The sequence below is a fragment of the Trichechus manatus genome, unplaced genomic scaffold, assembly GCF_000243295.1.
Source record: "Trichechus manatus latirostris isolate Lorelei unplaced genomic scaffold, TriManLat1.0 scaffold00087, whole genome shotgun sequence".
Lineage (NCBI taxonomy): Eukaryota > Metazoa > Chordata > Mammalia > Sirenia > Trichechidae > Trichechus > Trichechus manatus.
Window position 1 is genome coordinate 11,160,004 of NW_004444023.1, and position 25,813 is coordinate 11,185,816.

At 41.5% G+C, this 25,813-nt stretch overlaps 1 protein-coding gene and 1 non-coding gene across 2 annotated transcripts; both read right to left on the bottom strand.

Annotated features, from left to right (window-relative positions):
- Positions 1–18,980: 18,980 nt before the first annotated feature.
- Positions 18,981–20,306, bottom strand: LOC101342266 (ret finger protein-like 3). The gene is made up of 2 exons (XM_004381910.3): positions 20,009–20,306; positions 18,981–19,540 (listed from the first exon to the last, which is right to left on the bottom strand). The coding sequence occupies exons 1-2, from the start codon at positions 20,292–20,294 to the stop codon at positions 18,981–18,983; spliced, it is 846 nt and encodes a 281-aa protein (XP_004381967.1). The 5' UTR covers positions 20,295–20,306.
- An 870-nt stretch (positions 20,307–21,176) lies between these two features.
- On the bottom strand, positions 21,177–21,249 carry TRNAK-UUU (transfer RNA lysine (anticodon UUU)). The gene has a single exon. It is a non-coding gene; the product is annotated as a tRNA-Lys (tRNA).
- Positions 21,250–25,813: the final 4,564 nt, after the last annotated feature.

Genomic DNA, 25,813 nt, shown 5'->3' on the forward strand with positions numbered 1-25,813 from the left:
CTCAATCTAGAGAACACAAGTCTAATATCACTTTCACAATCATTATTTTGAATTTTTAAATTCACATTAAATTTTGACTCTCCTGCAGAATGTTAGGTCCATTCTCTCAGTAACTATATCTTGCTTGTTCCCCAATATGGTTGACACAGAACAGGTGGTAAATAAACATGTACCAAGTCAATGAATAAGTGAAAGACAAGGATTCACTGTACCACAGTTAGAATTCATGATCATCCTACCTGTCCTAATAATTCATTAGTCTAAGAAAATCAAACGGAATAATCACAAATAATGTGCAAATTAGAAGATCATGTAGCTTAATAAAATTGTGAAACAATCAATAGTTGTCATGGATTGAGTTATGTCCCCCCAAAAAATGTGTACATCAATTTGGCTGGGCCATGATCCTGGTATTGTGTGATTTTTCTATATGTGGTAAATCCTGCCTCTATGATGTTAATGAGGAAGGATGGGCGGCAGTTGTGTTAGTAAGGCAGGACTCAATCTACAAGATTGGATTGTGTCTTGAGGCAATCTCTTAGATATAAAAGAGAGAAGCTAGCAGAGAGACAGAGGGACCTCATACCACCAAGAAAGCAGTGCCAGGAGCAGAGTGAGTCCTTCGGACTGGTGATCCTTGCGTGGAGACTCTCCTAGTCCGGGAGAAGATTGTTGAGAAGGCCGACAGAAGAGAAAGCCTTCCCCTGGAGCTGACGCCCTAAATTTGGACTTTGAGCCTACTTTACTGTGAAGAAATAAATTCCTCTTTGTTAAAGCCATCCACTTGTGGTATTTCTAGCAGCACTAGATGACTAAGACAATAGTCAGTCTTGGTGAACTCATAATATTATTCATCAGAATGATTAGATACAAAATGTCTTTCAAAAACTCCATGGCCCACTGAATACGAAGAAATCAAACCAAACCCGTTGTCATCGAGTCGATTCCAACTCATAGCAACCCCATAGGACAGAGTAGAACTGCCTCATAGGGTTCCCAAGGAATGGCTGGTGGATTTGAACTGCTGACCTTTTGGTTAGCAGCTGAGCTCTTAACCACTGCGCCACCAGGGCTCCTGAATACACAAACCAAAAACCAAATTCACTGCTGTCCAGTTGATTCCTACTCATAGCCACCCTATAGGACAGAGTAGAACTGCCTCATTGGGTTTCCAAGGAGCACCTGGTGGATTCAAACTGCTGACCTTTTGGTTAGCAGCCAAACTCTTAACCACTACGCCACCAGGGTTTCCCCTGAATACACAAGGTAACGCTAAAATGTCCTAGGTACTCTATTCAGTATAGAAAAGATCCCCCGGGGCAAACTATTATAATTCTTCATAAACTCCCCTATCTTAACTTGTAATGGGGAGAAGTCAGATCTTGGTCTCCAGCCCTCCGGTTCACACCAAAAATTAAATACCTGATCATTAGGCCTAGTACATAGTCAGATTGTTTTAATTCTTCATTAGGTTTTGAGTGCCTACGTTTTGTCTGACTATTTGCTTGGTTCTTAATCTTACAAATAAGAATCAGGTTAGGTCTCTGAACTCAAAGTCACCCATAGCACAAATGGAGTCCCATTAAAGTTTGATCAGGATCCTTATGAGTGAGTAACAAGGTTCTGTGGGTACAGCACAAAGATTCACTTATCCTGGTAAGGGGTGATGTCTCCCTGGTGCCAAGGTCCTTAATTATTGCTGAGGATTCAAAAGGCATTGTGAGGTGCAGAAAGGAGAAATGATTTCAAAAGCAAAGCCCAGGGTTAACAAAATTCTCTCTTCTTTAGGAAAATTGGTCCCAACTCGTAAACTACTGTATATACAACACAGGAAGCAGCCCTGTGATGGGTTTAATATCATCCACTTTGCATTCACCAGATCTGAGTCCTCGTCCTAATTCCCACTCACGGCACTGGGACATTAGAACACGGACTGGACCTCTCAGAACCTTGGTCACCTCTTTTGTAACATGGGGAGAAAACCAGGACTTTGGTGAGAGGCAGCAGAGCAGGTTGTCACAAGTCCAACCTCTGGAGTCAGGTCATTTGGTATCAAGATCATCCTTTTAAAGCTCAGTATAACCTGAGGAATTTTACTAATTTCTCATTGAAAATTTCTAATTTTCTAATTACTAATTTTTCTAATTACTAATTTCTCATTGAAAATGTAAAGTGTGAATTAAAAGAGAGCATAATCATAAAGAGGTGTGAACATACAATTCAGATTTCATGTCAATTACTGATGACAGTGGCTGAAAGAAATTCTCATTTAGTAGAAGCAGAAAGTAGTGTTATTGTAGCCACCGTTTGTTTCCTTGTTTTGATGCCTTATCACACCATGTACATGAGGGAAGAAAAATAATGTAAAAATGAATGAATAGATCAGTCATATTTCAACAGTGACACTATTTTGTCAGACACAAAAATTAACTACAGTTCATCTCATTAACATTTTTTCTTTCCACTTTCTGCCTCAGGTTAAAGAAGGAAAGAGGGACCCTTGCCCCTCACATAGAGAGGTACAAATATGAGCAACACTCACACACAGAATGTGGAAAAACCACAGAAAGGACCCAGAATATCTTTGCAGTGATACTGACAAGATTGCATTATCCTGCAACAGCATTAGAGAAAGGAAAACTAGATATGTTATTAGACCATAGGCTAGCACTCCATGTATTTCTGTTCCTACATATTGTGTGTGTGTCAGTGAATCTTGTTTTATGTTTGGAATACTTGAGTCCTATCCCAAACACTGCACAGAATTTGTTCTCCTGTATTCATACTCAAGCCTCAGTATGTTAGATCTGAGACAATTAGCAGACTCTTTATTATAAGAGTGAAGAGCTCAGTGTCTTTGGCGCCTAAAGCTGGCAAAGATTCCAAAGAGAACACCTCTGTCTGTCTGTCTCAGAGTCAGGGTCTAGGGTAAAGGAATTTGCAGGAATCCCTACATTTCAACCCACCTGAGAGACTGCCCAGCACAACGCACCCTTGCCAGGCTCAGCCAGAGGATGGATGGCGCTGCTCGTAATAAGGCACATCAGCCCCTGTCCTGCCCAATGTCCTACACAACCTCCACTGTCCATCCATCTCTTGGGCACTCTCTATCCTATTCTTGCCCTGAGCTTAAACCTAACGAAGCACTCACCTGGCTGCTTTTTGCTCCAGAGCTCCGTGCAGGGAAGTGTCATTCAGGATGAGCCCAGGACACCTGAGGCCATAGTTATAGGTACATGGTTCCTGGACCTGGTCTCCCCACAGAGATTCCATTATCATGTCATCTGTAGGACAAGTGACAGTGTCTGCATGGGGACTCTGGGACATCTCCAACGAGGAGTAATTTTTATGTCCAGTCAAGTCAGCATAAGCCACCACTGGTGATTAAGTTCAATTCTTGGCCATTAATAAGAAGATGCTAATGAGCAGCCCAACAGCTGGGGCAGAAAGTTTTCTGTGCCCCCTATGGAACAATCTAAATTCAGGTTCAAACCTCCATCAAGAATGTAAGGCTAGCTTGAAGGTGGTTCAAGGGCTCCTTTTACAGTATTTCCTATTGGGCGATCTCCTCAATTCTCTTTCATGTTTCCCAAGTCACACTGACCCCGTGATTGTTTCCTATTGAGTATCACCATTTGATCTGGAGTCGGGTCTCTCCCAGGACTTTGAATCCACAACTCTTGCTGATTGTGGCAACTGGTCTTTAATTCTATACATATTTTTACTGTTTTTTTCCTTATTATTTAGAAAAGCACATGATCTGTCGGGTAAATCCAAAGATTTATTTAGTTTATAACCTCCATAACACATCAAGTTGGTGTTACAGAAAAAAAAAGGAAATATTTGGAAATCTAACAGAGTGTTGAGGAGATATTTACTGGAACAGAAATACAAATGTAAGGCCCAAAGAAGACAACCAGAACATATAATAATTGTAATTTGTAATAATTTAACCTATCACTTTTATGCTTATGATTCATGAAGTGTTCCATATTTTTCTGCTATAACTTTGTAGCATGTGTGCACCAAGAGAACACTTTTAAACTGTGAACACAAAGAAATATTTTAGAAAACTTTTTTGGTCTATGGTTTATTTTTCTAGCTCAGGATATACTAGAGGACCAGCCGTGCCCAGATCCATCACATCTGAGACAGTCAGGAAGCCTTGATCATTGTTAATTTGTATTTCTAGGAACGAAAAATGGGAGCAGAGCCCCACAGCAGAAATTTTGGTCCCAGTAAAGGTATGAGATCTATTGCTAATGTCACAAAAGAAAATATTTCCAATATCTATATCCAGGAAACTCCATACTCAGTGTAACCAGGATTCACCCAGAGGTTAGTTAGAGATAATCACACTAGCGGAGCAGACCTCCCCATTCCTTAAACCCACAGTCCAGAAGTCAACTTCTGAAAACAAGAAAAACAGCCCCTCGTGGACTAATAGATTCTCTGCAAACTCCAGATCCCATTCTTTGCCTGTTCCCATGTCCACCTTCCAGTAATGGCGGCCAGAGGCGAATTGAGGGGAGCCCAGGACACAGATGGAGTAGTTTAATCTGTCAGTTAGCTCTTTTCAACTGTTTGAAATACCCACATTCAGATAAAGAGATGGTCATAACATCCATTCATAAATTCTACATATGTAAAATGTCTCCACAACTGAACCCTCAAGAAATTCGAGATTTTTTTGGTTAAATATTTTCTTATTTATTTTGGTTTTTATTTTTCAAATATAAAAGGCCCAGGTTTTAATTTTTGGGTGACTATTGTAGATATAAGGAGCCCTGGTTGTCCAGTGGTTAAGCACTGGCTGCTAACCGAAACATCAGCAGTTAGAACCCACCAGATACTCCACGGGGGTAAGATATGGCGGTCTGCTTCTGTAAAGATTACAGGCTTGGGAACCCTATGGGACAGTTCTGCTCTGTCCTATAGGGTCGCTAGGAGTTGGAATCTACTTAACAGCAATAGCTTTTTTTTTTTTAAATTGTGCTTTAGGTGAACATTTACAGAGTAAGTTAGTTTCTCATTAAAAAATTAATAAACATATTGTTTTGTGACATTGGTTGCCAACCCTTCGATGTGTCAACACTCTCCCCTTCTTGACCTTGGGTTCCCCATTTCCATTTGTCCAGCTTTCCTGTCCCTTCCTGCCTTCTTGTCCTTGCCCCAGGACGCTGTGCCCATTTAGTCTTGTATACATGGTTGAACTACATGTTTGTTTTATAAGCCTGTCTAATCTTTGGCTGAAGGGTGAACCTCAAGAGTGACTTCAGTACTGAGTTAAAAGGGTGTCTGGGGGCCATACTCTCAGGTTTCTCCAGTCTCTGTCAGATCTGTAGGTCTGGTCTGTTTTTGAGAGTTTGAATTTTGTTCTACATTTTTCTCCAGCTCTGTCTGGGACTTTCTGTTGTGATCCCTGTCAGAGCAGTTGGTGATGGTAGCTCGGCATCATCTAGTTGCGGGGGACCCAGTCTGGTGGAGGCTGTGGTTGTAGTGTTACATTAGTCCTTTGGAGTAATCTTTCTCTTGTGTCTTTGGTTTTCTTCATTCTCCCTTGCTTCAGATGGGGTGGGATCAGTGGAGTATCTTAGATGGCCACTCACAAGCTTTTAAGGCCCCACACGCTACTCACCAAAGTAGGATGTAGAACATTTTCCTTATAAACTGTTATGCCAGTTGAGCTAGATATCCCCTGAGACCATAGTCCCCAGCCCTCATCCCAGTAACACAATCCTTATGGGAGTTTGGATGTGTCCAAGAAGCTTCTATGACTTTGCCTTTATCACACTGGGTTGGCTTCCCCAGTATTGTGTGCTGTTTTACCCTTCACGAAAGTCACCACTTATCTATTGTCTAGTTAGTGTTTCTCCCTCCCTACCCTTCCCCTCCCTCGTAACCATCAAAGATTGTTTCTTTCTGTGTGTAAACCTTTTAATGAGTTTTTATAATAGTGGTCTCGTACAGTCATTTGTCCTTTTGTGATTGACTTCACTCAGCATAATGCCCTCCAGATTCAACCATTTTGTGAGAAGTTTTGCAGATTCATTGTTGTTCTTTATCTTCGCATAGTATTCCATTGTGTGTATTTACCATAGTTTGTTTATCCATTCATCTGTTGATGGGCACTTAGGTTGTTTCTGTCTTTTTGCTATTGTGAACAGTGCTACAATGAACATGGATGTGCATATGTCTATTCGTGTGATGGTTCTTATTTCTCTAGGATGTATTCCTAAGAGTGGGATTGCTGGATTGTATGGTATTTCTATTTCTAGCTTTTTAAGGAAGTGCCATATGGTTTTCCAAAATGATTGTACTATTTTGCATTCTCACCAGCAATGCATAAGAGTTCCAATCTCCCCGCAGCCTCTCCAACATTTGCTATTTTCTATTTTTTTTTATTTGTGCCAGTAATGTCGGGATGAAATGGTAAATCTCATTATAGTTTTGATTCACATTTCTCTAATGGCTAGTGATTGCAAACATTTCCTCATGTGTCTGTTAGCTCCCTGAATGTCTTCTTTGGTGAAGTCTTTGTTCACATTTTTTAATTGGATTATATGTCTTTTTGTTGTGGAGGTGTTGGATCTTCCTATAGATTTGACAGATTACACCTTTGTCTGATATGTCATAGCCAATTTTTTTCTCAGTCTGTAGGTTCTCTCTTTATCCTTTTGGTGAAGTCTTTTGATGAGCATAAGTGTTTAAGTTTTAGAAGATCTCAATTATCTAGCTTATCTTCTGATGTTTGTGTATTGTTAGTTATGGTTTGTACCCTATTTATGCCATGTATTAGGGCCTCTAGCGTAGACACTATTTTTTCTTCGATGATCTTTATAGTTTTTGGTTTTATATTTATGTCTTTGATCCATTTTGAATTAGTTTTTGTGTGTGGTGTGAGACACGGGTGTTGTTTCATTTTTTTACAGATGGACATCCAGTTTTGCCAGCACCATTTGTTAAAAAGACCGTCTTTTCCCCATTTAAAGGAATTTGGCCCTTTGTCAAAGATCAAGTGACCACGGGTGGATGAATTTACACCTGGGTTCCCGATTGTGTTCCACTGGTTAACGTGTCTGTCATTGTACCACTACCAGGCTGTTTTGACTACCATAGCTATATAGTAGGTTCTGAGGTCAGGTAGTGTCAGGCTTCCTAATTTATTCTTCTTCTTCAATAGTGCTTTACTTATCTAGGGCTTATTTCCTTTCTATATAAAGTTAATGATTTTTATCTCAATAAAGAATGCTGTTGGTATTTGGATCTGGATTGCCTTGTATTTGTAGATTGCTTTGGGTAGAACTGACATTTTCACAATGCTGAGTTTACCTATCCACAAGGATGGTATATTTTTCAATTTATGTAGGTCTCTTTTAGTTTCTTGCAGTAGGGTTTTGTAGTTTTCTTTGTATGTGTCTTTTACATCCCTGGTTAGATTTATTCCTAAGTATTTTATTTTTTAGGGGCTATTATAAATGGTATTGCTTTCCTGATTTCCTAGTTCTCTTTATTGGTGTATAGGAATCCAAATGATTTTGGTATGTTTATCATGTATCCTGCTACTCTGCTGAACCTTTCTATTAGTTCCTGTAGTTTTCTTGTGGAGTCTTTTGGGTTCTCTATGTATAGTATCATATTATCTGAAAATAGGGGTACTTTTACTTCCTTACCAATTTGGATGTCTTTTATTTCTTTTTCATGCCTTATTGCTCTAGTTAGGACTTCCAGCAGAACCTTAAATAGGAGTGGCGATAAAGGGCATCCTTGTCTTATTCTTTTCTCAAGGGCAATGTTTTCAGCCTCTCTCCATTGAGAATGATCTTAGCTGTTGGTTTTGTATACCTGCTGCCATTGAGTCGATTCTGACTCACAATGACCCTATAGGACAGAGTAGAACTACCCCACAGGGTTTCCAAGGAGTGGATAGTAGCTATTGAATTGTTACACAATTCAGTGAATACTCTGCAATCAGTCTGGTTTCCTTCTTGTTTTCTCTCCATTTTCATTCCTTCGGTACTTCCCTGTTAAAAATAGTCAAAGCACAAAGAAATAAAAACATATAGGACTTTTTTGTGCCCTCTATGTGCTTTATTATATATACGCATATACATGGATACAGTCAAGTACCTGCATATACGTATACATATGCATACACCTATATATGCACACATATGGTCACATATACGTACCTATACACATATATGCCTGCATACGTGCGTATACACCGCACGTATAATTTTTGCTTTTGATTGCTGTTACTTAAAGCATAGAAGATCTATTCAAGTGCTGCGTTCATCTCATTTTCTACTACACTTACTCTTGTGAGATAGTACTTTGTGTCATTTAATGACACAAAATGACTTTGCCAACTCATATTCTTGTGCCACAGATATCATTTTACTTAATGTGAGCTCTCTTTTAGAGTTGAGTTTAGAGCCTGTAGGAGGCTTCCACTGCTAAAACTCTAAGAATGAGATATTACTGGAGAAGCATCACTGTGGTACAGAACGAGCCCCAGGAGCTGGGGTATTCATTGTGCCCCAAGTGCTCTATGTTCCCTCTGAAGAACAAGGTCAAGCCCAGTTTTCATCTGGGGAAGATAGTTTCCCAGATCCAATGGATAGAGTCCAGCTGAACACTGATCTTTGGATGAGTGTTGTGCTGATGCCCAAGGTAAGAAATACAAAGTGTACCCTCTTCCTACACAGAGATGCCAGAAATTGACAACATTGCCATGTCTTACTGAATAGTATGTGAACTGCCTAAATTCTGGCCCTTAAAATGACTCAGCACCCAGTACTCATTAACACATGGCAGCTATGGGCTCATGTAATTAGTTACTGGGCAGTGCCATTTGACCCACTCCTCACCACTTTCTTCTGATTTACTTCTGTCTATCCTCACCCCTTCACCTCAACTGCCTGCCCCCGGCCCATTTGTCTACATGGTTTCTGTCCTTGGGATGGAAGTCCAACACACTAAGACTGAGTTTCAGTATCTTTGTACATGGGCCTTCCCATTCTCTTTGGCCCAAGCTCCTTCCACATACTAGTCTCCGTTGGAAGAAATCTATATTCCTTGTTGAAATGGCTAATACCAGGCCTTTAGTGGGTTGGTACAAGATGAGCCTGGAACATCTTGTTGTATAAGAATTTGGAAGTTTTATTGATTTGTCACTGGTCAAATCTGGGACAACATGAGCAGGAAAATAATGACTGTATCAGAATGCAACTATTTTATAATATAGGTATTTATTTATGAATAAATAAATAAATGGGGACAAGGGAAAGTAGTTAACAACTAATGAAAGTTGAAATCTGCCATCAGGCAACCACCAGGGTGTTGGTTGATTTAGATGAAAGCTGTCAATAGAAGTTAAGGCTGGCTAGCGGAAGAGTAATGAGGACCAGTATATTAGCACCATCTCATAATAGCTCACTGTGAAATACTAATAAAGTAGAAAGAGGAAATTATGAATTTGACTTGGGAAGATTTGGCATAGCCACTTCACCAGATGATCAACGTGAACCTGATCAGTGGCGGCACATGTAGACAAAGTGTAGCCCCTGGTATCCCATACTGAGAGGAGCACAACATTGTTTCTAGGGTTTTCATGCCAAGCAACCATGAACTGGGTCTAATCATGAGGAAACATCAGACAAAACCAGTGGGAAGATCTCTAGAATGTAGAATGTTGAGAACGTGAAAGGCAAGGAGTGATGGAGGAAAAGTTTGAGAGTGGAGAATGAAGAGGTGTGACAATTAAATGCAGCACGTTTTCCTGAATGAAGATCCTGACCACGAAAGGAAAATGATACATTTTTGGGTCATTTAGAAAATTGAACGGGGTTTGTGAATTTAGCCATCATGTTAGAGCAATGTTGGTTTTCTGACTTGGATGGCAGTAGGGTTATTTTGTAAGAAAGAGTCTTTGTTGTAGGAAAAATCACACTAGAGAATTTAAGAAAGTTGTGTACCATGTCAAACATGTTCTAGAGTAGTTCAGACAAAGAGTGTTGATAAGGGGATAGTAGATAGAGAACACAGGCAATGGACCAAACGAGGTAACACATTAAGAGTTAGGGCATATGAATGAGGGGGTAGCGGTAGTGTTGGACCTTGTCTAACCTTGTCTAACTTCAGGGAGAATGAGTATCATCATCAACATCAGCCCAAAACTGATTCCTATGAGGTGAAAGTCAGACATACCTCCACTCTCCAGACTTTTTACCAATTCTGACAGCAGCTGTGATCGTTAAAGTTGTGTGTCAACTTGGCTGGGTCATGATTCTCGGTGGTGTGAGAGTTATGATGTAGTTTGGCAGTCGTGTGATGATGTGATCATTTCCATGATGAGATCTGACATAATGTGAACACCTCTATGATGGCATCTACTGTGATTGGCCAGTCAGTTGAAAGGGAGTTTCCTTGGAAGTGTGGCCTGCATGGAATATAAGTGGACTCTCTGGCAAGGTTCATGGGCTTTTGCTCACTCTGGATCCTGAAGTGGGCTCCTGTTGGTCTGACCTCCAGTTCTTGGGACTTGAACTAGCAGCTTACCTGCTGTCTTGTCTGCTGATCTTGGGATTCATAGGTCTTCACACCCCGTGAGCAAGAGCACTGCTTCTTCACCTGCCGATCTTGAGTTCGCCAGCCCCTGTGACTACATGAATCAAGGGAAGCCTCCAGCCTGATGCATGAATTTGGGATGTTCCAGCCTCTACAACCTTGTGAGCCATTTCCTTTATATAAATCTCTCTATATAGATATTTATACTCTTTAGTGGTTTTGCTTCTCTAGAGAACCCAGCCTAAGACACCAGCTTTCCTCCGGATGGTACTCTTTACTTCTTTGCTGGGTTTGATAATTCATTGCAATGGACACACAGAACTCACAGACTGTACTCACAGTTATATGGTTTATTACAGAAGTAACATCGGATCAGGATTAACTTGGAAGTAACAGGAACAGGAGAAATGTCAGGAAGCACACAGGCAAGGTCTGGAAGTCTCCCCCTTCTTTAGTGTAGGACAGCTTTCTCTCTCTCTCTCTTTCTCTCTCTTGGCTGGAAAAGCAAGCCTTCTCTCAGCCCCTGAGGATAGGCCCCCCCTTGGCCTCCTGAGGATAGGCTCTTCTCAGCCCCTGCCCTGCTCAGGAAAGTGTTAGAGCTCTTTTAGCTCCACTGACAAGTGCCTAGAGACATCTCACTCTGCCAGCAAACCTCCTGTCTGAAGATACTCAGCTCTCTCATTCCATGGATTGGAATGCCTACTGTGGCTGCCTTGCTCTGTGGGCCAGGAAGCCCACCATGCCATCTCACATCCATCTCCTGGTTCTGCTGCCACTGCTTCAGTGTTATAGCTCTCTCTGACTCCTGGGTCTGGGAGGTTCTCAACTCAGGAACCCTGGACCCAAAGGATGCACTCCACTCCAGGCTCTTCTTCTTGATAATAGTGAGGTCCACCTCATCCTCTGTGGGATGGGTGCTTATATAGGCAAGTGGCTCAATCCTACCAGGCAGATTTTTTGCACCCAATTTGCAGAATAACTGACTAATCCCCTCTCTGGACTAAATTGACCAATCCCCTCTCAAGTGGCCCCATCTGTTTGCATCATAACTGACATTTTCTGCTGGCAGGGACTGGCTTCTTCTCTCAGCAGAAGTAACAAGCTTCTTCAAAGGACTAGGGCTACTTAAGAAAGGCAAATGTAACAACGCCTCAGTGCTCAGGGAAAAATCCCCAAAGCTGTTTTCTTTTCCTCTGTTTGTAAAGAACCAAGGCAAAAGGCCACATAAAGAAACGCATTTCACCATGGGGTGGGTGGGTGGGTGGTATGGAACCACTTGTACTTTTCTTGCAATATTTCTATATATTTGAAATTATTTCAGTTCACTTATTTAAAAATTACTGATTACTTGTTGGTATTGCATTTCTTTGATTTTTAAAATCAAGTGGAAATATTTAACTATATTTTTACAATTTGCTTCTCCTAAATAAATTTAAACTACCCATGCTCATCCACTGATTTTCTACTGGGTTCTGGCTATTTTAATAATCACATTGTGTTACCATTTAAAAGATAAAGATATTTTGTCCAACTTTCAGGAAAAATGCAATTGAAGTTAAGATATTTTAACATAAATAAAATCTGAGGTAATTCAACAAAAGAGAGCCTGAACTGCAAGAAAGGCAAAAGAAAATCCTTCATTTTGAAGACAAATGATACTCAAGGTCAAAGTTTACACCGTAAGTATTTACAAGCACTAGAAATGGCAAATATGTGAATAAATGTGGAGTCTACATTTTCTTTTCATTTCTTAATTTCTGTAAAAAACCAATTGATTCATGAAAGCAAAATTAATGGTATTTATTGTAGGTTACAAGCACATATAGATGCAAAATATGTAGAACAAGTAGCATAATTCATTGGAGAAAGCATATGGAATTATATAAGGTTCTGATTTATTCTGTGATGTGGACGATAGTAACAGTAAACAGAATATGATATATGTCAGTGATGCATATTATGGTTGCTAATACAACCACTGTCATGGATTGAATTGTGTCCTCCAAAAATATCTGTCAACTTGGCTAGGTCATAATTCCCAGTGTTGTATGATTGTCTACCATATTGTCATTTGATGTGATTTCCCTATGTGTTGTAAATCCTATAACTATGATGTTAATGAGGTAGGTTAGTGGCAGCTGTGTTGATGAGATCTATAAGATTAGATAATGTCTTAAGCCAATCTCTTTTGAGACATAAAAGACAGAAGCGAGCAGAGAGACGGGGGACCTCATACTACCAAGAAAGCAATGCCTAGACAGAGAGCATCCTTTGGACCCGAGGTTCCTTCGCGGAGAACCTCCTAGACCAGGGGAAGATTGATGACAAAGACCTTCGTCCATAAAAGACAGAGAGAGAAAGTTTTCCCCTGGAGCTGACACCATGAATTTGGACCTCTAGTCTACTAGACTGAGAGAATAAACTTCTGTTGGTTAAAGCCATCCACTTGTGGTATATCTCTTATAGCAACACTAGATAACTAAGACAACGACTAATAGAAAAATTGTTATAGCTTAAGGTAATTAAATAAAAGCATAAAGAATAAAAAGGTTAAATAAAGAAAGAATTAATTTGGGGGTTCGCTGCAGCACTGTTCACAATAGCCAAAAGATAGAACAACCTAAATGTCTACCAACAGATGAATGAATAAACAAAATGTTGTACATATATATAATGGAATACTACTCAGCCATAAAGAGAAATGAAGGCTTGATGCACATCACAACATGAATGACTCTTATGCTGAGTGAAATAAGTCAGTCACAAAAAGAACAAACATTGTAGGATCCTACTTATTAAAAATATCTAGAATAGGCAAATATAACCACCAAAGATTATCAGTGGTTAACAGGGGTGGGTGGAGGAGAAAAGCAAGAGTCATTGCTTAGGGGGCACTGAATTTCTGTTAATGGTGGTGGAATAATTTGTAAAGAAAAGTGATAATAGTTGCATAACATGATAAACATAATAAATGTTACTGAATTGCACACGTGAAAATGTTGAGCAGGCAAATGTTTTGTTATATTCATAAATGTGAGTGTATATTTATGTGTTAAATATAAATGTATGTGTGTATATTATGTTAAAATTATATATATATATATATATATATATATATATAGATACCACAACTGAATGGAAGAGATCCGTATTTGTGCCCATTCCAAAGAAACGTGATCCAACAGAAAGGAGAAATTATCTAACAATATCATGAATATCGCCTGCAAGTAAAATTTTGCTGAAAATCATTCAAAAGTGGTTGCAACAGTTCATTGACAGGGAACTGCCTTAAATTCAAGCTGGATTCAGAACAGGACATGGAACCAGGGATATCACTGTTGATGTCAGATGGATCTTGGCCAAAGGCAGAGAATACCAGAAAGATGTTTACCTATGTTTTATTGACTATGCAAAGGCATTTGACTGTGTGGATCATAACAAATTATGGATAACATTGAGAAGAATGGAAATTCCAGAACACTTCACTGTACTCATGAGGAACCTGTACTTAGACCAAGAGGCAGTCCTTCGATCTGATCAAGGGGATACTGCGTGTTTTAAAATCAGGAAATTTGTACATCAGGGTTGTATCCTTTCGCCATAATTACTCAATCTGTATACTAAGCAAATAATCCAAGAAACTGGACTATATGAAGAAAAATGGAGCATTAGGATTGGAGGAAGACTCATCAACAACCTTCGATATGCAGATGACACAATCTTGCTTATGGAAAGCAAAGAGGACTTGAAGCACTTACTGGTAAAAATCAAAGACTACAGCCTTCACTACGGATTACATCTCAACATAAAAATGCAAAAATCCTTGCAACTGGACCAATAAGCAACATTATAATAAATGGAGAAAAGATTGAAGTTGTCAAAGATTTTGTTTTACCTAGATTCACAATCAAAGCCCACTGAAGCAGTAGTCAGGCAATCAAAGGACGTATTTCATTGGACAAATCTGCCACAAAAGACTTCTTTAAGGTGTTAAAAAGCAAAGATGTCACTTTAAGGACTAAGGTGAATGACACAGGAAGCATCAAAAGAAGATGGAAGAAATACGTAGAGTCACTGTGCCAAAAAGAATTGGTTAACGTTCAACCATTTCAGGAGGTAGCATATGATCAAGAACTGACGGTCCTTGCTTGACTGGCTTGCAATAAAGTCTACTTTCTCTTTCTCAGATGCCTGCTTTCTCTCAATTGACTGGAGGGGTCGCACCAGGAATGACCCACCCTTATTAGGTTATAGTTACGTGCTGTCCAGTAGTTTTCAACTCATAGTGACCAAGTGTGATGGATTAGAACTTCCCTGTAGGGTTTCCTTGGCTGTTATCTTTAGGAAAGCATATAGCCAGGTCTTTCTCCTAAGGAGCTTCTGTGTGGGTTTGAACAGCCAGCCTTCCCATTAGCAGCTGAGTGCTTAACCATTTTAGCCACCTGAGCTCCTTCCGATTTAAAAGTTGATAAAGTACAATCTGATAGAGTAGATCAATAGAGTCCCTGGTGGCACTAACAGTTAAGTACTTGACTACTAACTGAAAGGTTGGCAGTTGGAGTCCACCCAGAGGTATCTGTGAAGAAAGGTCTGGTGATCTACTTCTGAAACATCACAGCCATTGAAAACCCTATGGAGCACGGTTCTACTCTGTGAAATTGTTTGTTTTTAATTTTAATTTTTTTTAGAGTAAGTCAAGCTATGATTTGATGAAGGAAATTGAAGACTGTCATTCCTCATCCTGGATGTTGAAAATCTAAGTTCCCCCGAGTGTTCCTACAGCAGAGGGCCCAGTGACCCCAAGTGCACACAGTGGGCCTGGCATGGAGTTGGCCTCAGACAAAACTTGCTGAATTAACAAATTACTCCATTTCCCGGCCTTGCTCTCTCCTATCTGTCCTTTGAAGGAGTCTGATAGTAAATGGAAACTGTGTAAGACTGCACCCACCTCTCCTCTACTAGGTTCTCTTCTGGCTCCAACTGCTTCCACTGGGAGCTCAGTCCTGGATAGAAGTCCACCAATGTGGACCTTTTATATAGAGGGTCCCTCCTCCAACTATTCACATAGGCCCACACCTCTTTTATCCAATTATTGTGTGATTCAATTATGGCAGAAATAAGATTTTTCCTGATGACGTAGAGGGGTTACCAAGAACAAAAGAGATAATTTTATCTTGAGGGGAATTTATCATTAATATGGAAAGATATTATCATCCAGATTGTTGTTGTTAGTTGTCATCTAGTTAGCTCCTACTCAGAGTGACCTTAAGTACAAGAGAAGGAAATGTTGTCCTCTCTATGTTGCCCTCTCTAGAAGGTCTAGATTAGATCTTGAATACTATGTCTATTGGTTTGGATCTAGAATGGAGTCTTTTAAAACAAAATATTTGTCATCAAAATTAATTCTCATTACTGGGGAAGTCAGCACAACTTGACCAAGGCAAAGTCACAAAAGCTTCATAGACACATTCAGACTCCCTGAGGAACTGAGTTACTGGGCTGAGGGCTGGGGATCATGGTCTCGGGGGACGTCTAGCTCAATTGGCATAACATAGTTTATAAAGAAAATGCTCTACGTCCTACTTTGGTGAGTAGTGTCTAGGGTCTAAGATACATCTACTGGTCCCACCCTGTCCGGAGCTAAGGAGAATGAAGAAAAGCAAAGATACAAGGGAAAGATTAGTCTAAAGGACTAGTGGAACACAACTATCACAGCCTCCACGAGACTGAGACCAGCACAACTAGATGGGGCCTGGCTACCACCACTGACTGCTCTGACAGGGATCACAATAGAGAGTCCCAGACAGAGCTGGAGAAAAATGTAGAACAAAACTCAAACTCACAAAAAAAAGACCAGACTTACTGGTCTGACAGAGACTAGAGAAACCCAGAGAGTATTGCCCCTGGACACCATTATAACTCAGTACTGAAGTCACTCCTGAAGTTTACTCGTCAGCAAAAGATTAGATAGGCGTATAAAACAAAGATGTCTCCTTGAAAACTAAGGTGCACCTGACCCAAGCCATGGAGTTTTCAATCGCCTCTTATGCATGTGAAAGCTGGATAATGAATAAGGAAGACCAAAGAAAAACTGATGTCTTAGAATTACGGTGTGGGCGAAGAATGTTGAATATATCATGGATTGCCAGAAGAACCAACAAATCTGTCTTGGAAGAAGTACAGCCAGAATGCTCCTTAAAAGCAAGGATGGGGAAACTACGTCTCACATACTTTGGACACGTTATCAAGAGGGATCAGATCCTGGAGAATGACATCATGCCTGGTAAAGTAGAGAGTCAGCAGAAAAGAGGAAGACCCTGTATGAGATGTATTGATACAGTGGCTGCAACAAGGGGCTTAAGCATGACAAAGATTGTGAGGATAACGCAGGACCGGGCAGTGTTTTGTTCTGTTGTACATAGGGTGGCTATGAGTGAACCAACTCAGTGGCACCTAACAACAAGAACAACAACAATAAAACCATCAATAACACGTACTTCAACCATGTTTATGAAACTAAACGGGCACACTAACCCAAAGGCAAAGACAAGAAGGCAGGAAAGAACGGGAAAACTGGATGAATTAGAAATGGGGAACCCGAGGTAGAGAAGGGAAGAGGGTTGACACATCTCAGGGTTGGCAACCAATGTCACAAAACAGTTTGTATATTAATTGTTTAAAGAGAAAAAAATTTGCTCTGTAAACTTTCACCTAAACCACAATTAAAAAAAAATTATCCAAAACAATGTTTTCTAGGTTACTAGGAAAAAAAAAAAAAAGGAATTCTCATGAAAGAAGTTAGTTTGAAATAGTTTTTGCTCACAGAAGTAAAACCTCCTCATATTTAGATCAAGGAAAGAAATTAAAACTAGTCAGAAGTCTTTCAAAAAGCATACTTACTAGTCAACAGTCACTTCTCCAAAAGGGCTTTTTCTCCAAAATTGTTAAGATCTACTTTTAGAGGTTTGATAACTAAGCTTCAAACTGTTTCCCGTCAATCAGTCAGCCAGTGAAGGCCCTGTTTTTTTTTTTTTTAAATGATAGCATCAAAACTGAAAGTTATTTTTATAATTTATTTCCCTTACATCACAATTAATAAACAAACAAGATACACGGTTTTAAAAAATAAAAATATGTATCATATTTTTTGAAGACTCATAGGTCATAATAAAATACCAGCTCGACTAAGGGGAGAAAAAAAAAAACAAACCAGAGAACACAAATTATCAAAATCAGAAATGAAAGCATGCTTCTTAATACACATCCTAGGCATCAGACAAAAGAACAGGTGAATACTGAACTACTTCATGCCGATGAATTTCACAACTTAGATGAAATGGCCAATTTCATAAAAAAAAAAAAAAAAAGAAATTTCTAAGACGGATAACTGAATGAAGTAGGAATTTGAATAGCCCTATTTTCTGAAGAGGGTGTAGATGACATTTAGGTGATTAGATTAAATTGTCTTTCATTTATTTCTCTGATTGACTTTCATTACTATGGTCATCATTTCCTGGTTTTTGCTGGAAACTCTTATCATTTCAAATTAAAACATCCCCTCTGTTGTCTCCTTAAGGCAAACGGAAAACACATAACTCTAAGAATTGGGAGCAGTATTTTCTTAGAAGTACTTTCGCATTGCATTTTCCCACTGATTTGGAGCTACAAGAATGATATATATATGTGTGTGTGTATATACAAAAAGTCTTTATTTATTATCTTGTGGTTTTTTTTAAATTTAATTTACTTATAACTTTTACTATATTCACACATTTTTGTGAATGTTCTCATGTTTGTATTTTCATTGACTCTTACGCATGGAAGATTGATCCCTAAAGGGTATTCCATTTATTTATTTGAAGTTGATCATGAACAGAGGTTATATTCTCTTTGGTACCACCTGGTGGCCTCAGAGGTGGAAAAGACCAACCCCAGTGAGCTGATTTTGCTTCTACTAGGTTGTCCCTGATACCCTGGTGGCGCAGTGTTTAAAGTGCTTGGCTGCTAACTGAAAAGTCAGCGGTTGGAACCCACCAGCCGCTCTCTGTTCCACAAAGATTTACAGCTTGGAAACCCTATGTGGCAGCTGTACTCAACTCAACAGCAACATGTTTGATTTTGGGTTTGGGGGTTCTCCCTGGAGCCCCTGGGTGGTCCAAACAGTTAAGCAGGACCTAGCAATCTACTTCCAAAAAGTCGCTGTCATAAATGACCTATGGAATAGTTATGAAACACATGGGGTCACCATGAGATGGAGAAACTCCACAGCAAATGGTTAAGTTCCCCCCAAATAGCTTTACACACACATTTTACTGTGAATAAGTGTTGTTTTCCCTAATAGTTAGAAAATCATATAATGCATTTTCCCATATCCAAATGTTTATTTAACTCACAAACTCCTTAATACATTAGTTGAACTTAAAGAAATAAAAATTCATCACAGGACAGATACTCAGGGAACCCTGATCACCATTACTTGGGTTTGAAGGGGCAAAAAATGGGCGCAGAGTCTCCACAGCAGAAATCTTGGTGAATGTGAAGACATGGGATCCATCACTCATGTTAAAAAAGGACAGGCTTCCCATGTCCATATCCAGGAAAATGCCCACTCGGCGTAAGTTGGGGTCCACGCAGAGTTCTAAGGCAGGTGTGATGCTGGCAAAGAAGTAGCCCCCCTTTCTCAAACCCACTGTCCAGAATCCACATTCTGTAGACAGCTGAATCTTTCCTTGTCGACGAGCAGATTCTCTGCAAATGCCCAGATCCCATTCTTGGCTTGTTCCCACATCCACCTCCCAGTAATGGCGGCTGGAGGTGAACCGAGTGGTGCCCAGGACACACAAGGCATAGTCGAACCTCTCCACGTGCTCTGTCAGATGGTGCTTGAAATGCCCACAGCAGACTGTCCTGAGGTCAGCAGAAATGATGAGGAGGTTACTGGCTGTGTCCACATCCAAGGTCATGTCCACTGTGGAGAGTAAAATAAGTAGATCAGGAAATGGACAATGGGCCCACTCCTCACTTCTGCTGCAAAAGGCAAATAACTGATTCACTTGAGTTTCTTTTTTCCATTCTTCTTCCTTAAACAAGAACTTTTTCTGGGGAAATTTACTTGGCCTCTCTGACTAGTTCAAATTATCCTATATAACTGTTGCAGCAAATATGGGACTCTTTTTCATATTGGAGTGTCCCGGGGTGTGCAAACGGTGAATGTGCTCAGCTGCTAACTGAAAGATTGGAGGTTTGAGTCCACTCAGAGGTGCCTTGGAAGAAAGGCCTGGCGATCTACTTCTGAAAAATAGGCCATTGCAAAACCTGTGTAGCACAGAACTACTGACACACATGGGGTCACCATGAGTTGGAGTGGACTCCATAGCAACTGATTTGGTTTTTGGTTTTAGTGGGTGAGTGGGGGGAGGGTTGTAAGATTCCTTACCTTGGAACTTCAGCATCTTTGGGTCCATCTTCAGAATCTTTTTCAGCTGGGGCTCCAGTTCCATGATCTTGGAGACCAGCTTCCCCAGCTGGAGATTGGGCCTGATGTCGCTCTTCTGAGACGCCACAGGGCAGGCGGGGCACAGCACGCCCTCGCCATGGGGCTCCTTCTGCAGGGAGTTGGTGCACTGGAGGCAGCAGACGTATCCACATTTCAGGTACATGGGGTTCTCGTTATAGGCTGGGCACAGGGGACATCTGCTTGCTTCTTTAAAGTGCTCAGCCATGTTCACTGCGAGAGGGAAAATGAAAATGGTAAGTGAATTTCCAGAGTCCCTGGGTGGTGCAAACGATTAATGCCCTTGGCTGCCAACCAAAAGGTTAGAGACTCAAGTTCACCCAGAGGCACCTTTGAAGAAAGGCCTGTTGATTTCTGAAAAATCAGCCATTGAAACCCTATGGGACACAGTCCTACTCTGATACACATGGGGTCACCATGAGTTGGAGTTGACTCGATGGTAACAGGTAATGGTAAGTGAATTTCCAAGAGACGAATGACTACTAGTTCTGACAAGTGACAACTTAGACATGCATAGAGTGATCGTGTTCTAACTGAGGTCATCCCTAGAACAAGGCAATGAGAGTACAAGTATAAAAGTTACAGGGCTCCTATTTCAGAAATTTGATTTTCTCACCAGAAGGAAGTCACAAATCATTATTGTGCTTTGAATTGAGTGGAGGAAGGGCCTGTGCTCATGGAGACCCTTCACCTCTCAAGACTCAGCCTGGTCGTGTTGCACAGAAACATCTAGAACATCTGAAGCAGTAAAAAACCAAAAACCAAACCCATTGCGGTCGAGTTGATTCCGACTTATAGCAACCCTATAGGGCAGGGTAGAACTGCCCCATAGAGTTTCCAAGGAGCGACTGGTGGATTTCAACTGCTGACCTTTTGGTTAGCAGCCGAGCTCTTAACCACTGTGCTACCAGGGCTCCAAAGCCAAACTGGTTGCTGTCAAGTTGATTCTGACTCAGAGTGACCTTGTAGGACAGAGTAGAGCTGCCCCATAGGGCTTCCAAGGAGCAGCTGGTGGATTCTAACTGCTGACCTATCAGTTAGCAGCCAAGCTCTTAATCACTGTGTCTCCAGGGCTCCTAAAATCAAAGAATGCCTGAACACGGACTTGAACCCTGGACCCTCAGATTAAAAGTCTGATGCTCTACCAAATGAGCTACACAGGCCCCTAAAAGCAAACCACTGAAGAGGGCTGTAATTTCACTATCTCCTAAAGTGACCCAAGTTACAGCTTGATATCCAAAAACAAATATGTTATTTCTGGGACTGAATACCAAATTGACTGCTTACCAATTTTACAGCTGCAGGATCCAGTGAGATTAATTTTAAACATAGTGCTTGGAATTGAGTTGGCACTCAGACGACACTTGTTAAATTAACAGCTACTAAATCCCTCTTATGCTTCTATACCACGACTGCAATTTCTAGACACCTGAAAAATAAAAAGAATATACACGAGATTAGACTCACCTCTCCTGCCCTGGATTCTTCTCTGGCTCCAGCTGCTTCCACCAGTAGCTCAGCTCTTGTGGGAAGCAGACACAAAAGAGCCTTTTATAGGGAAGGTTCCTCCTCCTTATTCACATTCTGCCTTGCCTCTTTAATCCAATTAAATGCTGATTAAATTCTTGCAGGCTATGATATCATTACTGGTAATGTAGTCAGGGTTTGTATTAAACTAAGTGAAATCTTTAATCCTGAGAGTATTTTTTTTTCTTAAATATGAATGTAAGATTACATTACTATCATTTTAAATTAAATGAGACCAAACTAGCTAATTTTACAAGCTTATTTTATATATTTTTCCAGCAGTTGTCAGCACTATGGTTCCTCTGGTATATGTTATTCCCTTAAAGCTTTGCTAAAAATCCTGAATGAGGTTAGTCAGTATGATTGGATTTTTGTTTTAATAACAAGATGTAAACTCATTTTATGTTCATTGCAATCAGCTATAATCAGTGTTGCTATCTGGTGGATGAACCTTTAGGTAGCCTTTATTTACTTCAATTTGTTCATCTCTGTTCCAGAAAAATGTTGATAATTCATAGGAATAACTTACAAGTGTGAAAAACGAGCCATTCATGTCTTCACCTATATTAGGCACTTTACAAAGTATCAGGACGAAGCCCAGGGTACATCGTGAGCTATTTCCTCAAGTAGTTGATGCTCTCAAGTAGAGCTTGCTACTGGTTCCACTCAAAAAAAAAAAAAAAAAAGTGATTTCTTCCTTTTGCATCATTCCTGATCTTTCCCTTTTAAATCTTCTTTTCCTTTCTCCAAGATTCTAAAGATCCCAGATCAAACGGATCCAACAATGGACTCAAACATACCAATGATCATGAAGATGGTGCAGGAGCAGGCAACATTTCGTTTTGTTGTACATGGGGCTGCCATGAGTCAGAGATGACTGGATAGCAACCAACAACAGCAACAAACAAACATATGAAACAGGATTTCATCTAGCAGCTATATCGATTGACTTTATTTTGATATTGATGTGTAAAGAAGCCTACATATTTTTTTATAATCCCACTACTGTAATACAGCCAGCATGTTCCTTAGAAGCAAGGATGGCGAGACTAAGTCTCACATACTTTGGACATGTTATCAGTAGGGATCAGTCCCTGGAGAGGGATAGCATGCTTGGTAAAGAAGAAGGTATGCAAAAAAAAAAAAAAGGAACACCCTCATCGAGATGGAGTCACATAGTGGCTGCAACAATGGACTCAAAGCATAACAACGATTTTGAGGTTGTCGCAGGACGGGGCAGTATTTCTTTCTGTTGTGCATAGGATTGCTATGAGTCGGAACCGACTGGACTTTGCACCTAACAACAATGTAATACTATCGAATAATCTGATTTAGCCTTAAAATGAAGGCATTTTTCTTGTCATCTATTTCAGAGAAATGAGTCCTAAAATGAACCAGGAGGGGGAGAGGAGAAACCCTGACATAAGATTTCATCTAATTTTTGAGTGGTAACAAGGTGATATTTTGTCCCATTAAACAGAATATAAAAGAGCCCTGGTGATCTGCTCCAGTTGAGATTGAAACCAAAAGCAAACCCGTTGCCACCGAGTCGATTCCGACTGATAGTGACCCTACAGGACAGAGTAGAACTGCCCCATAGGGTTTCCAAGGAGCCGCTAGTGGATTCGAACGGCCGACCTTTGGTGAGCAGATGAGCTCTTAACCATTACCCACCAGGGTCCTTTTCAGGACACTGGGCGCTCCCCCTGGCCTGGGGGCAGAGTCTGGGGGAGAGGGGAGGACAGGCCTCCGGACACCCGAGGACCCGCCGCCCTGAACCACAACCGCCAGGCGACCCTCTAAGGTCTTTAAATCTCTGCGCAGGGACCCGCTAGTACTTGGACAAGGTAGTGGGCGAGGCGGGGGGTGGGGGCGGGGGGCTCAGCCGTCGCTTGGACGCAGACCCCAAGCCGCAGCCTCCCGCGGAACGCAGGACCACGGCTCTGCCCGCCGGTGAAGGGGAAAAGCTCCCGCCCTTCGCCCTCGCCGCCGGGACCCGTGGTCGGGACTGCTGCCACCCCTACCGGCTCCTCCCAACCGCCCCTCTCTCTTTTCCCATCCCGACACGGGATAGGCAACGCTCGGGACCGGCCCCAGTTCCCTGCACCCGCGTGGACCAGGCCCCCAACCATGGAGGGCGCAGGGCGACGGGGGGACGACGAAGATCGCGGGCGGGCAGGGGGAGGCAGGAGGGGGGGCCCTAAGGTGCCAAGGAGGTCAACAGGGGAGGCGGAAAGGGGGGAGAGAAGGTGGTCGAGCGGTGGCTGCGGGGCTGAGGCGAATTGAGGATGAGGAGTGTCCCCAGGCCCAGGGTGGGTTCCGGGAGGCGGCGGGCAGCGGGCAACCCCCGACCACCACCACCACCCCTAACTCCGCAGGCTCCGCGGTGGTGAGGAAGGCATAGTAAGGAAGCTGGGCCTGCCTTGCCACGAGCATCCAGAGACAAGCCTGGGACCCCTGGAGGGCGGGTGAGCCGCCAGGGGGACACAGGAGCACGAAAGACGGGGTGCAGCCCCGTCGAGAATACTATGGGGCAGTTCTACTGTGTCACATGGGGTTGCCCTGAGATGGAATCGACTCAAATGCACCAGACAACAAGTAGAATATACACTGTCAGTATAAGCTCTCTACTTCAACAGTGCACTTCTCACTCCCTTCCGTAACACTAAGAGGCGTGGTCCTGTATGATTAATGGCGAGGAGGGAAGGTGTGATGGTTAATGTTACACGTCAGTTTGATTAGGTTATGATTCTCAGTGGTTTGGCAAGTAGTGGACAGATTGCTCTTCCGTAAATAATGCAATGTAATCATTTCCGTGATGCCGTACGCGATCAGCCAATCAGTTGTAAGGGGAGTTTCCTCTGGGGTGTGGCCTGCATTCAATATATATACTGATGTTCTGGCAAAGGTCGGGTATTTTGCTCTGGATCCTGCATCTGACCTCTGATCTCCTTCCTTGGGACTTTAGCCAGCAGGCCGCCCTCTGACCTGCTGCCGGAATAGACAGCTTCCACAGCCCTGTGAGCCAGCAGCCTTCCCTAAGAGCTGCAGATTTGGAATTCATCCGCCGCTGCAACTGTGTGAGTGCTGCCTGTGGGAGCTGCTAGAGGCCAGAGGAGAATCCAGGAAAAAGAGGTAAGTCCAATATTCAACAAATTCTTTTAATACTTCTCAGATTTCTAAAATTGCAGCTGTTAGTTGCCATTGACTCATTCCGACTCATGGCAACCCCTTGTGTGTCAGAGTAGAACTGTGCTCCATAGGATTTCCAGGCTGTGACCTTCAGAATCGGATTGCCAGGACTTTCTTTTGTATTGCTTCTAGGTGGGTTTGAAACACCAACCTTTCAGTTAGTTATTAGTTGCTGTAAAGTCAGTTGGGACTGCTAGCAACCCCATGTACAACAGAACGAAACACTGCCCAGTCTGTGCCATTCTTACAGTCATTGCTATGTTTGAGCCCATTGTTGCAGCCACTGTGTCAACCCATCTTGTTGAGGGTCTTCCTCTTTTTTGTTGACCGTCTACTTTACCAAGCATGATGTCCTTCTCTAGGGACTGGTCACTCATGACAGCATGTCCAAAGTAAGTGAGATGTAACCTTGACATTCTTGCTTCTAAGGAGCATTCTGGCTGCATTACTTCCAAGACAGATTTGTTTGTTCCTTTGGCCGTCCATGGTATATTCATTATTCAAAGATATCAATTCTTCTTCGGTCTTCCTTACTCATTGTCCAGCTTTCACATGCATGTGAGGTGATTGAAATCATCATGGCTTGGGACAGGCCCACCTTAGTCTTCAAGGTGACATCTTTGCTTTATAACACTTTAAAGGGGTCTTTTGCAGCAGATTTGCCCAATGCAATGTCTCATTGGATTTCTTGACCGCTGCTTCCATGGGTGTTGATTATGGATCCAAGTAAAATGAAATCCTTGACAATTTCAATCTTTTCTACATTGATCATGATGTTGTTTATTGGCCCAGTTGTGAGGATTTTTGCTTTCTTTATGTTGAGGTGTAATCCATACTGAAGGCTATAGTCTTTGATCTTCATCAGTAAATGCTTTAAGTCCTCTTCACTTTCAGCAAGCAAGGTTGTGTCATCTGCATGAGTCTTCCTCCAATCCTGATGCCATGTTCTTTGTATAGTCCAGCTTCTTGGATTATTTGGTCAGCATATAGATTAAGCATGGTGAAAGG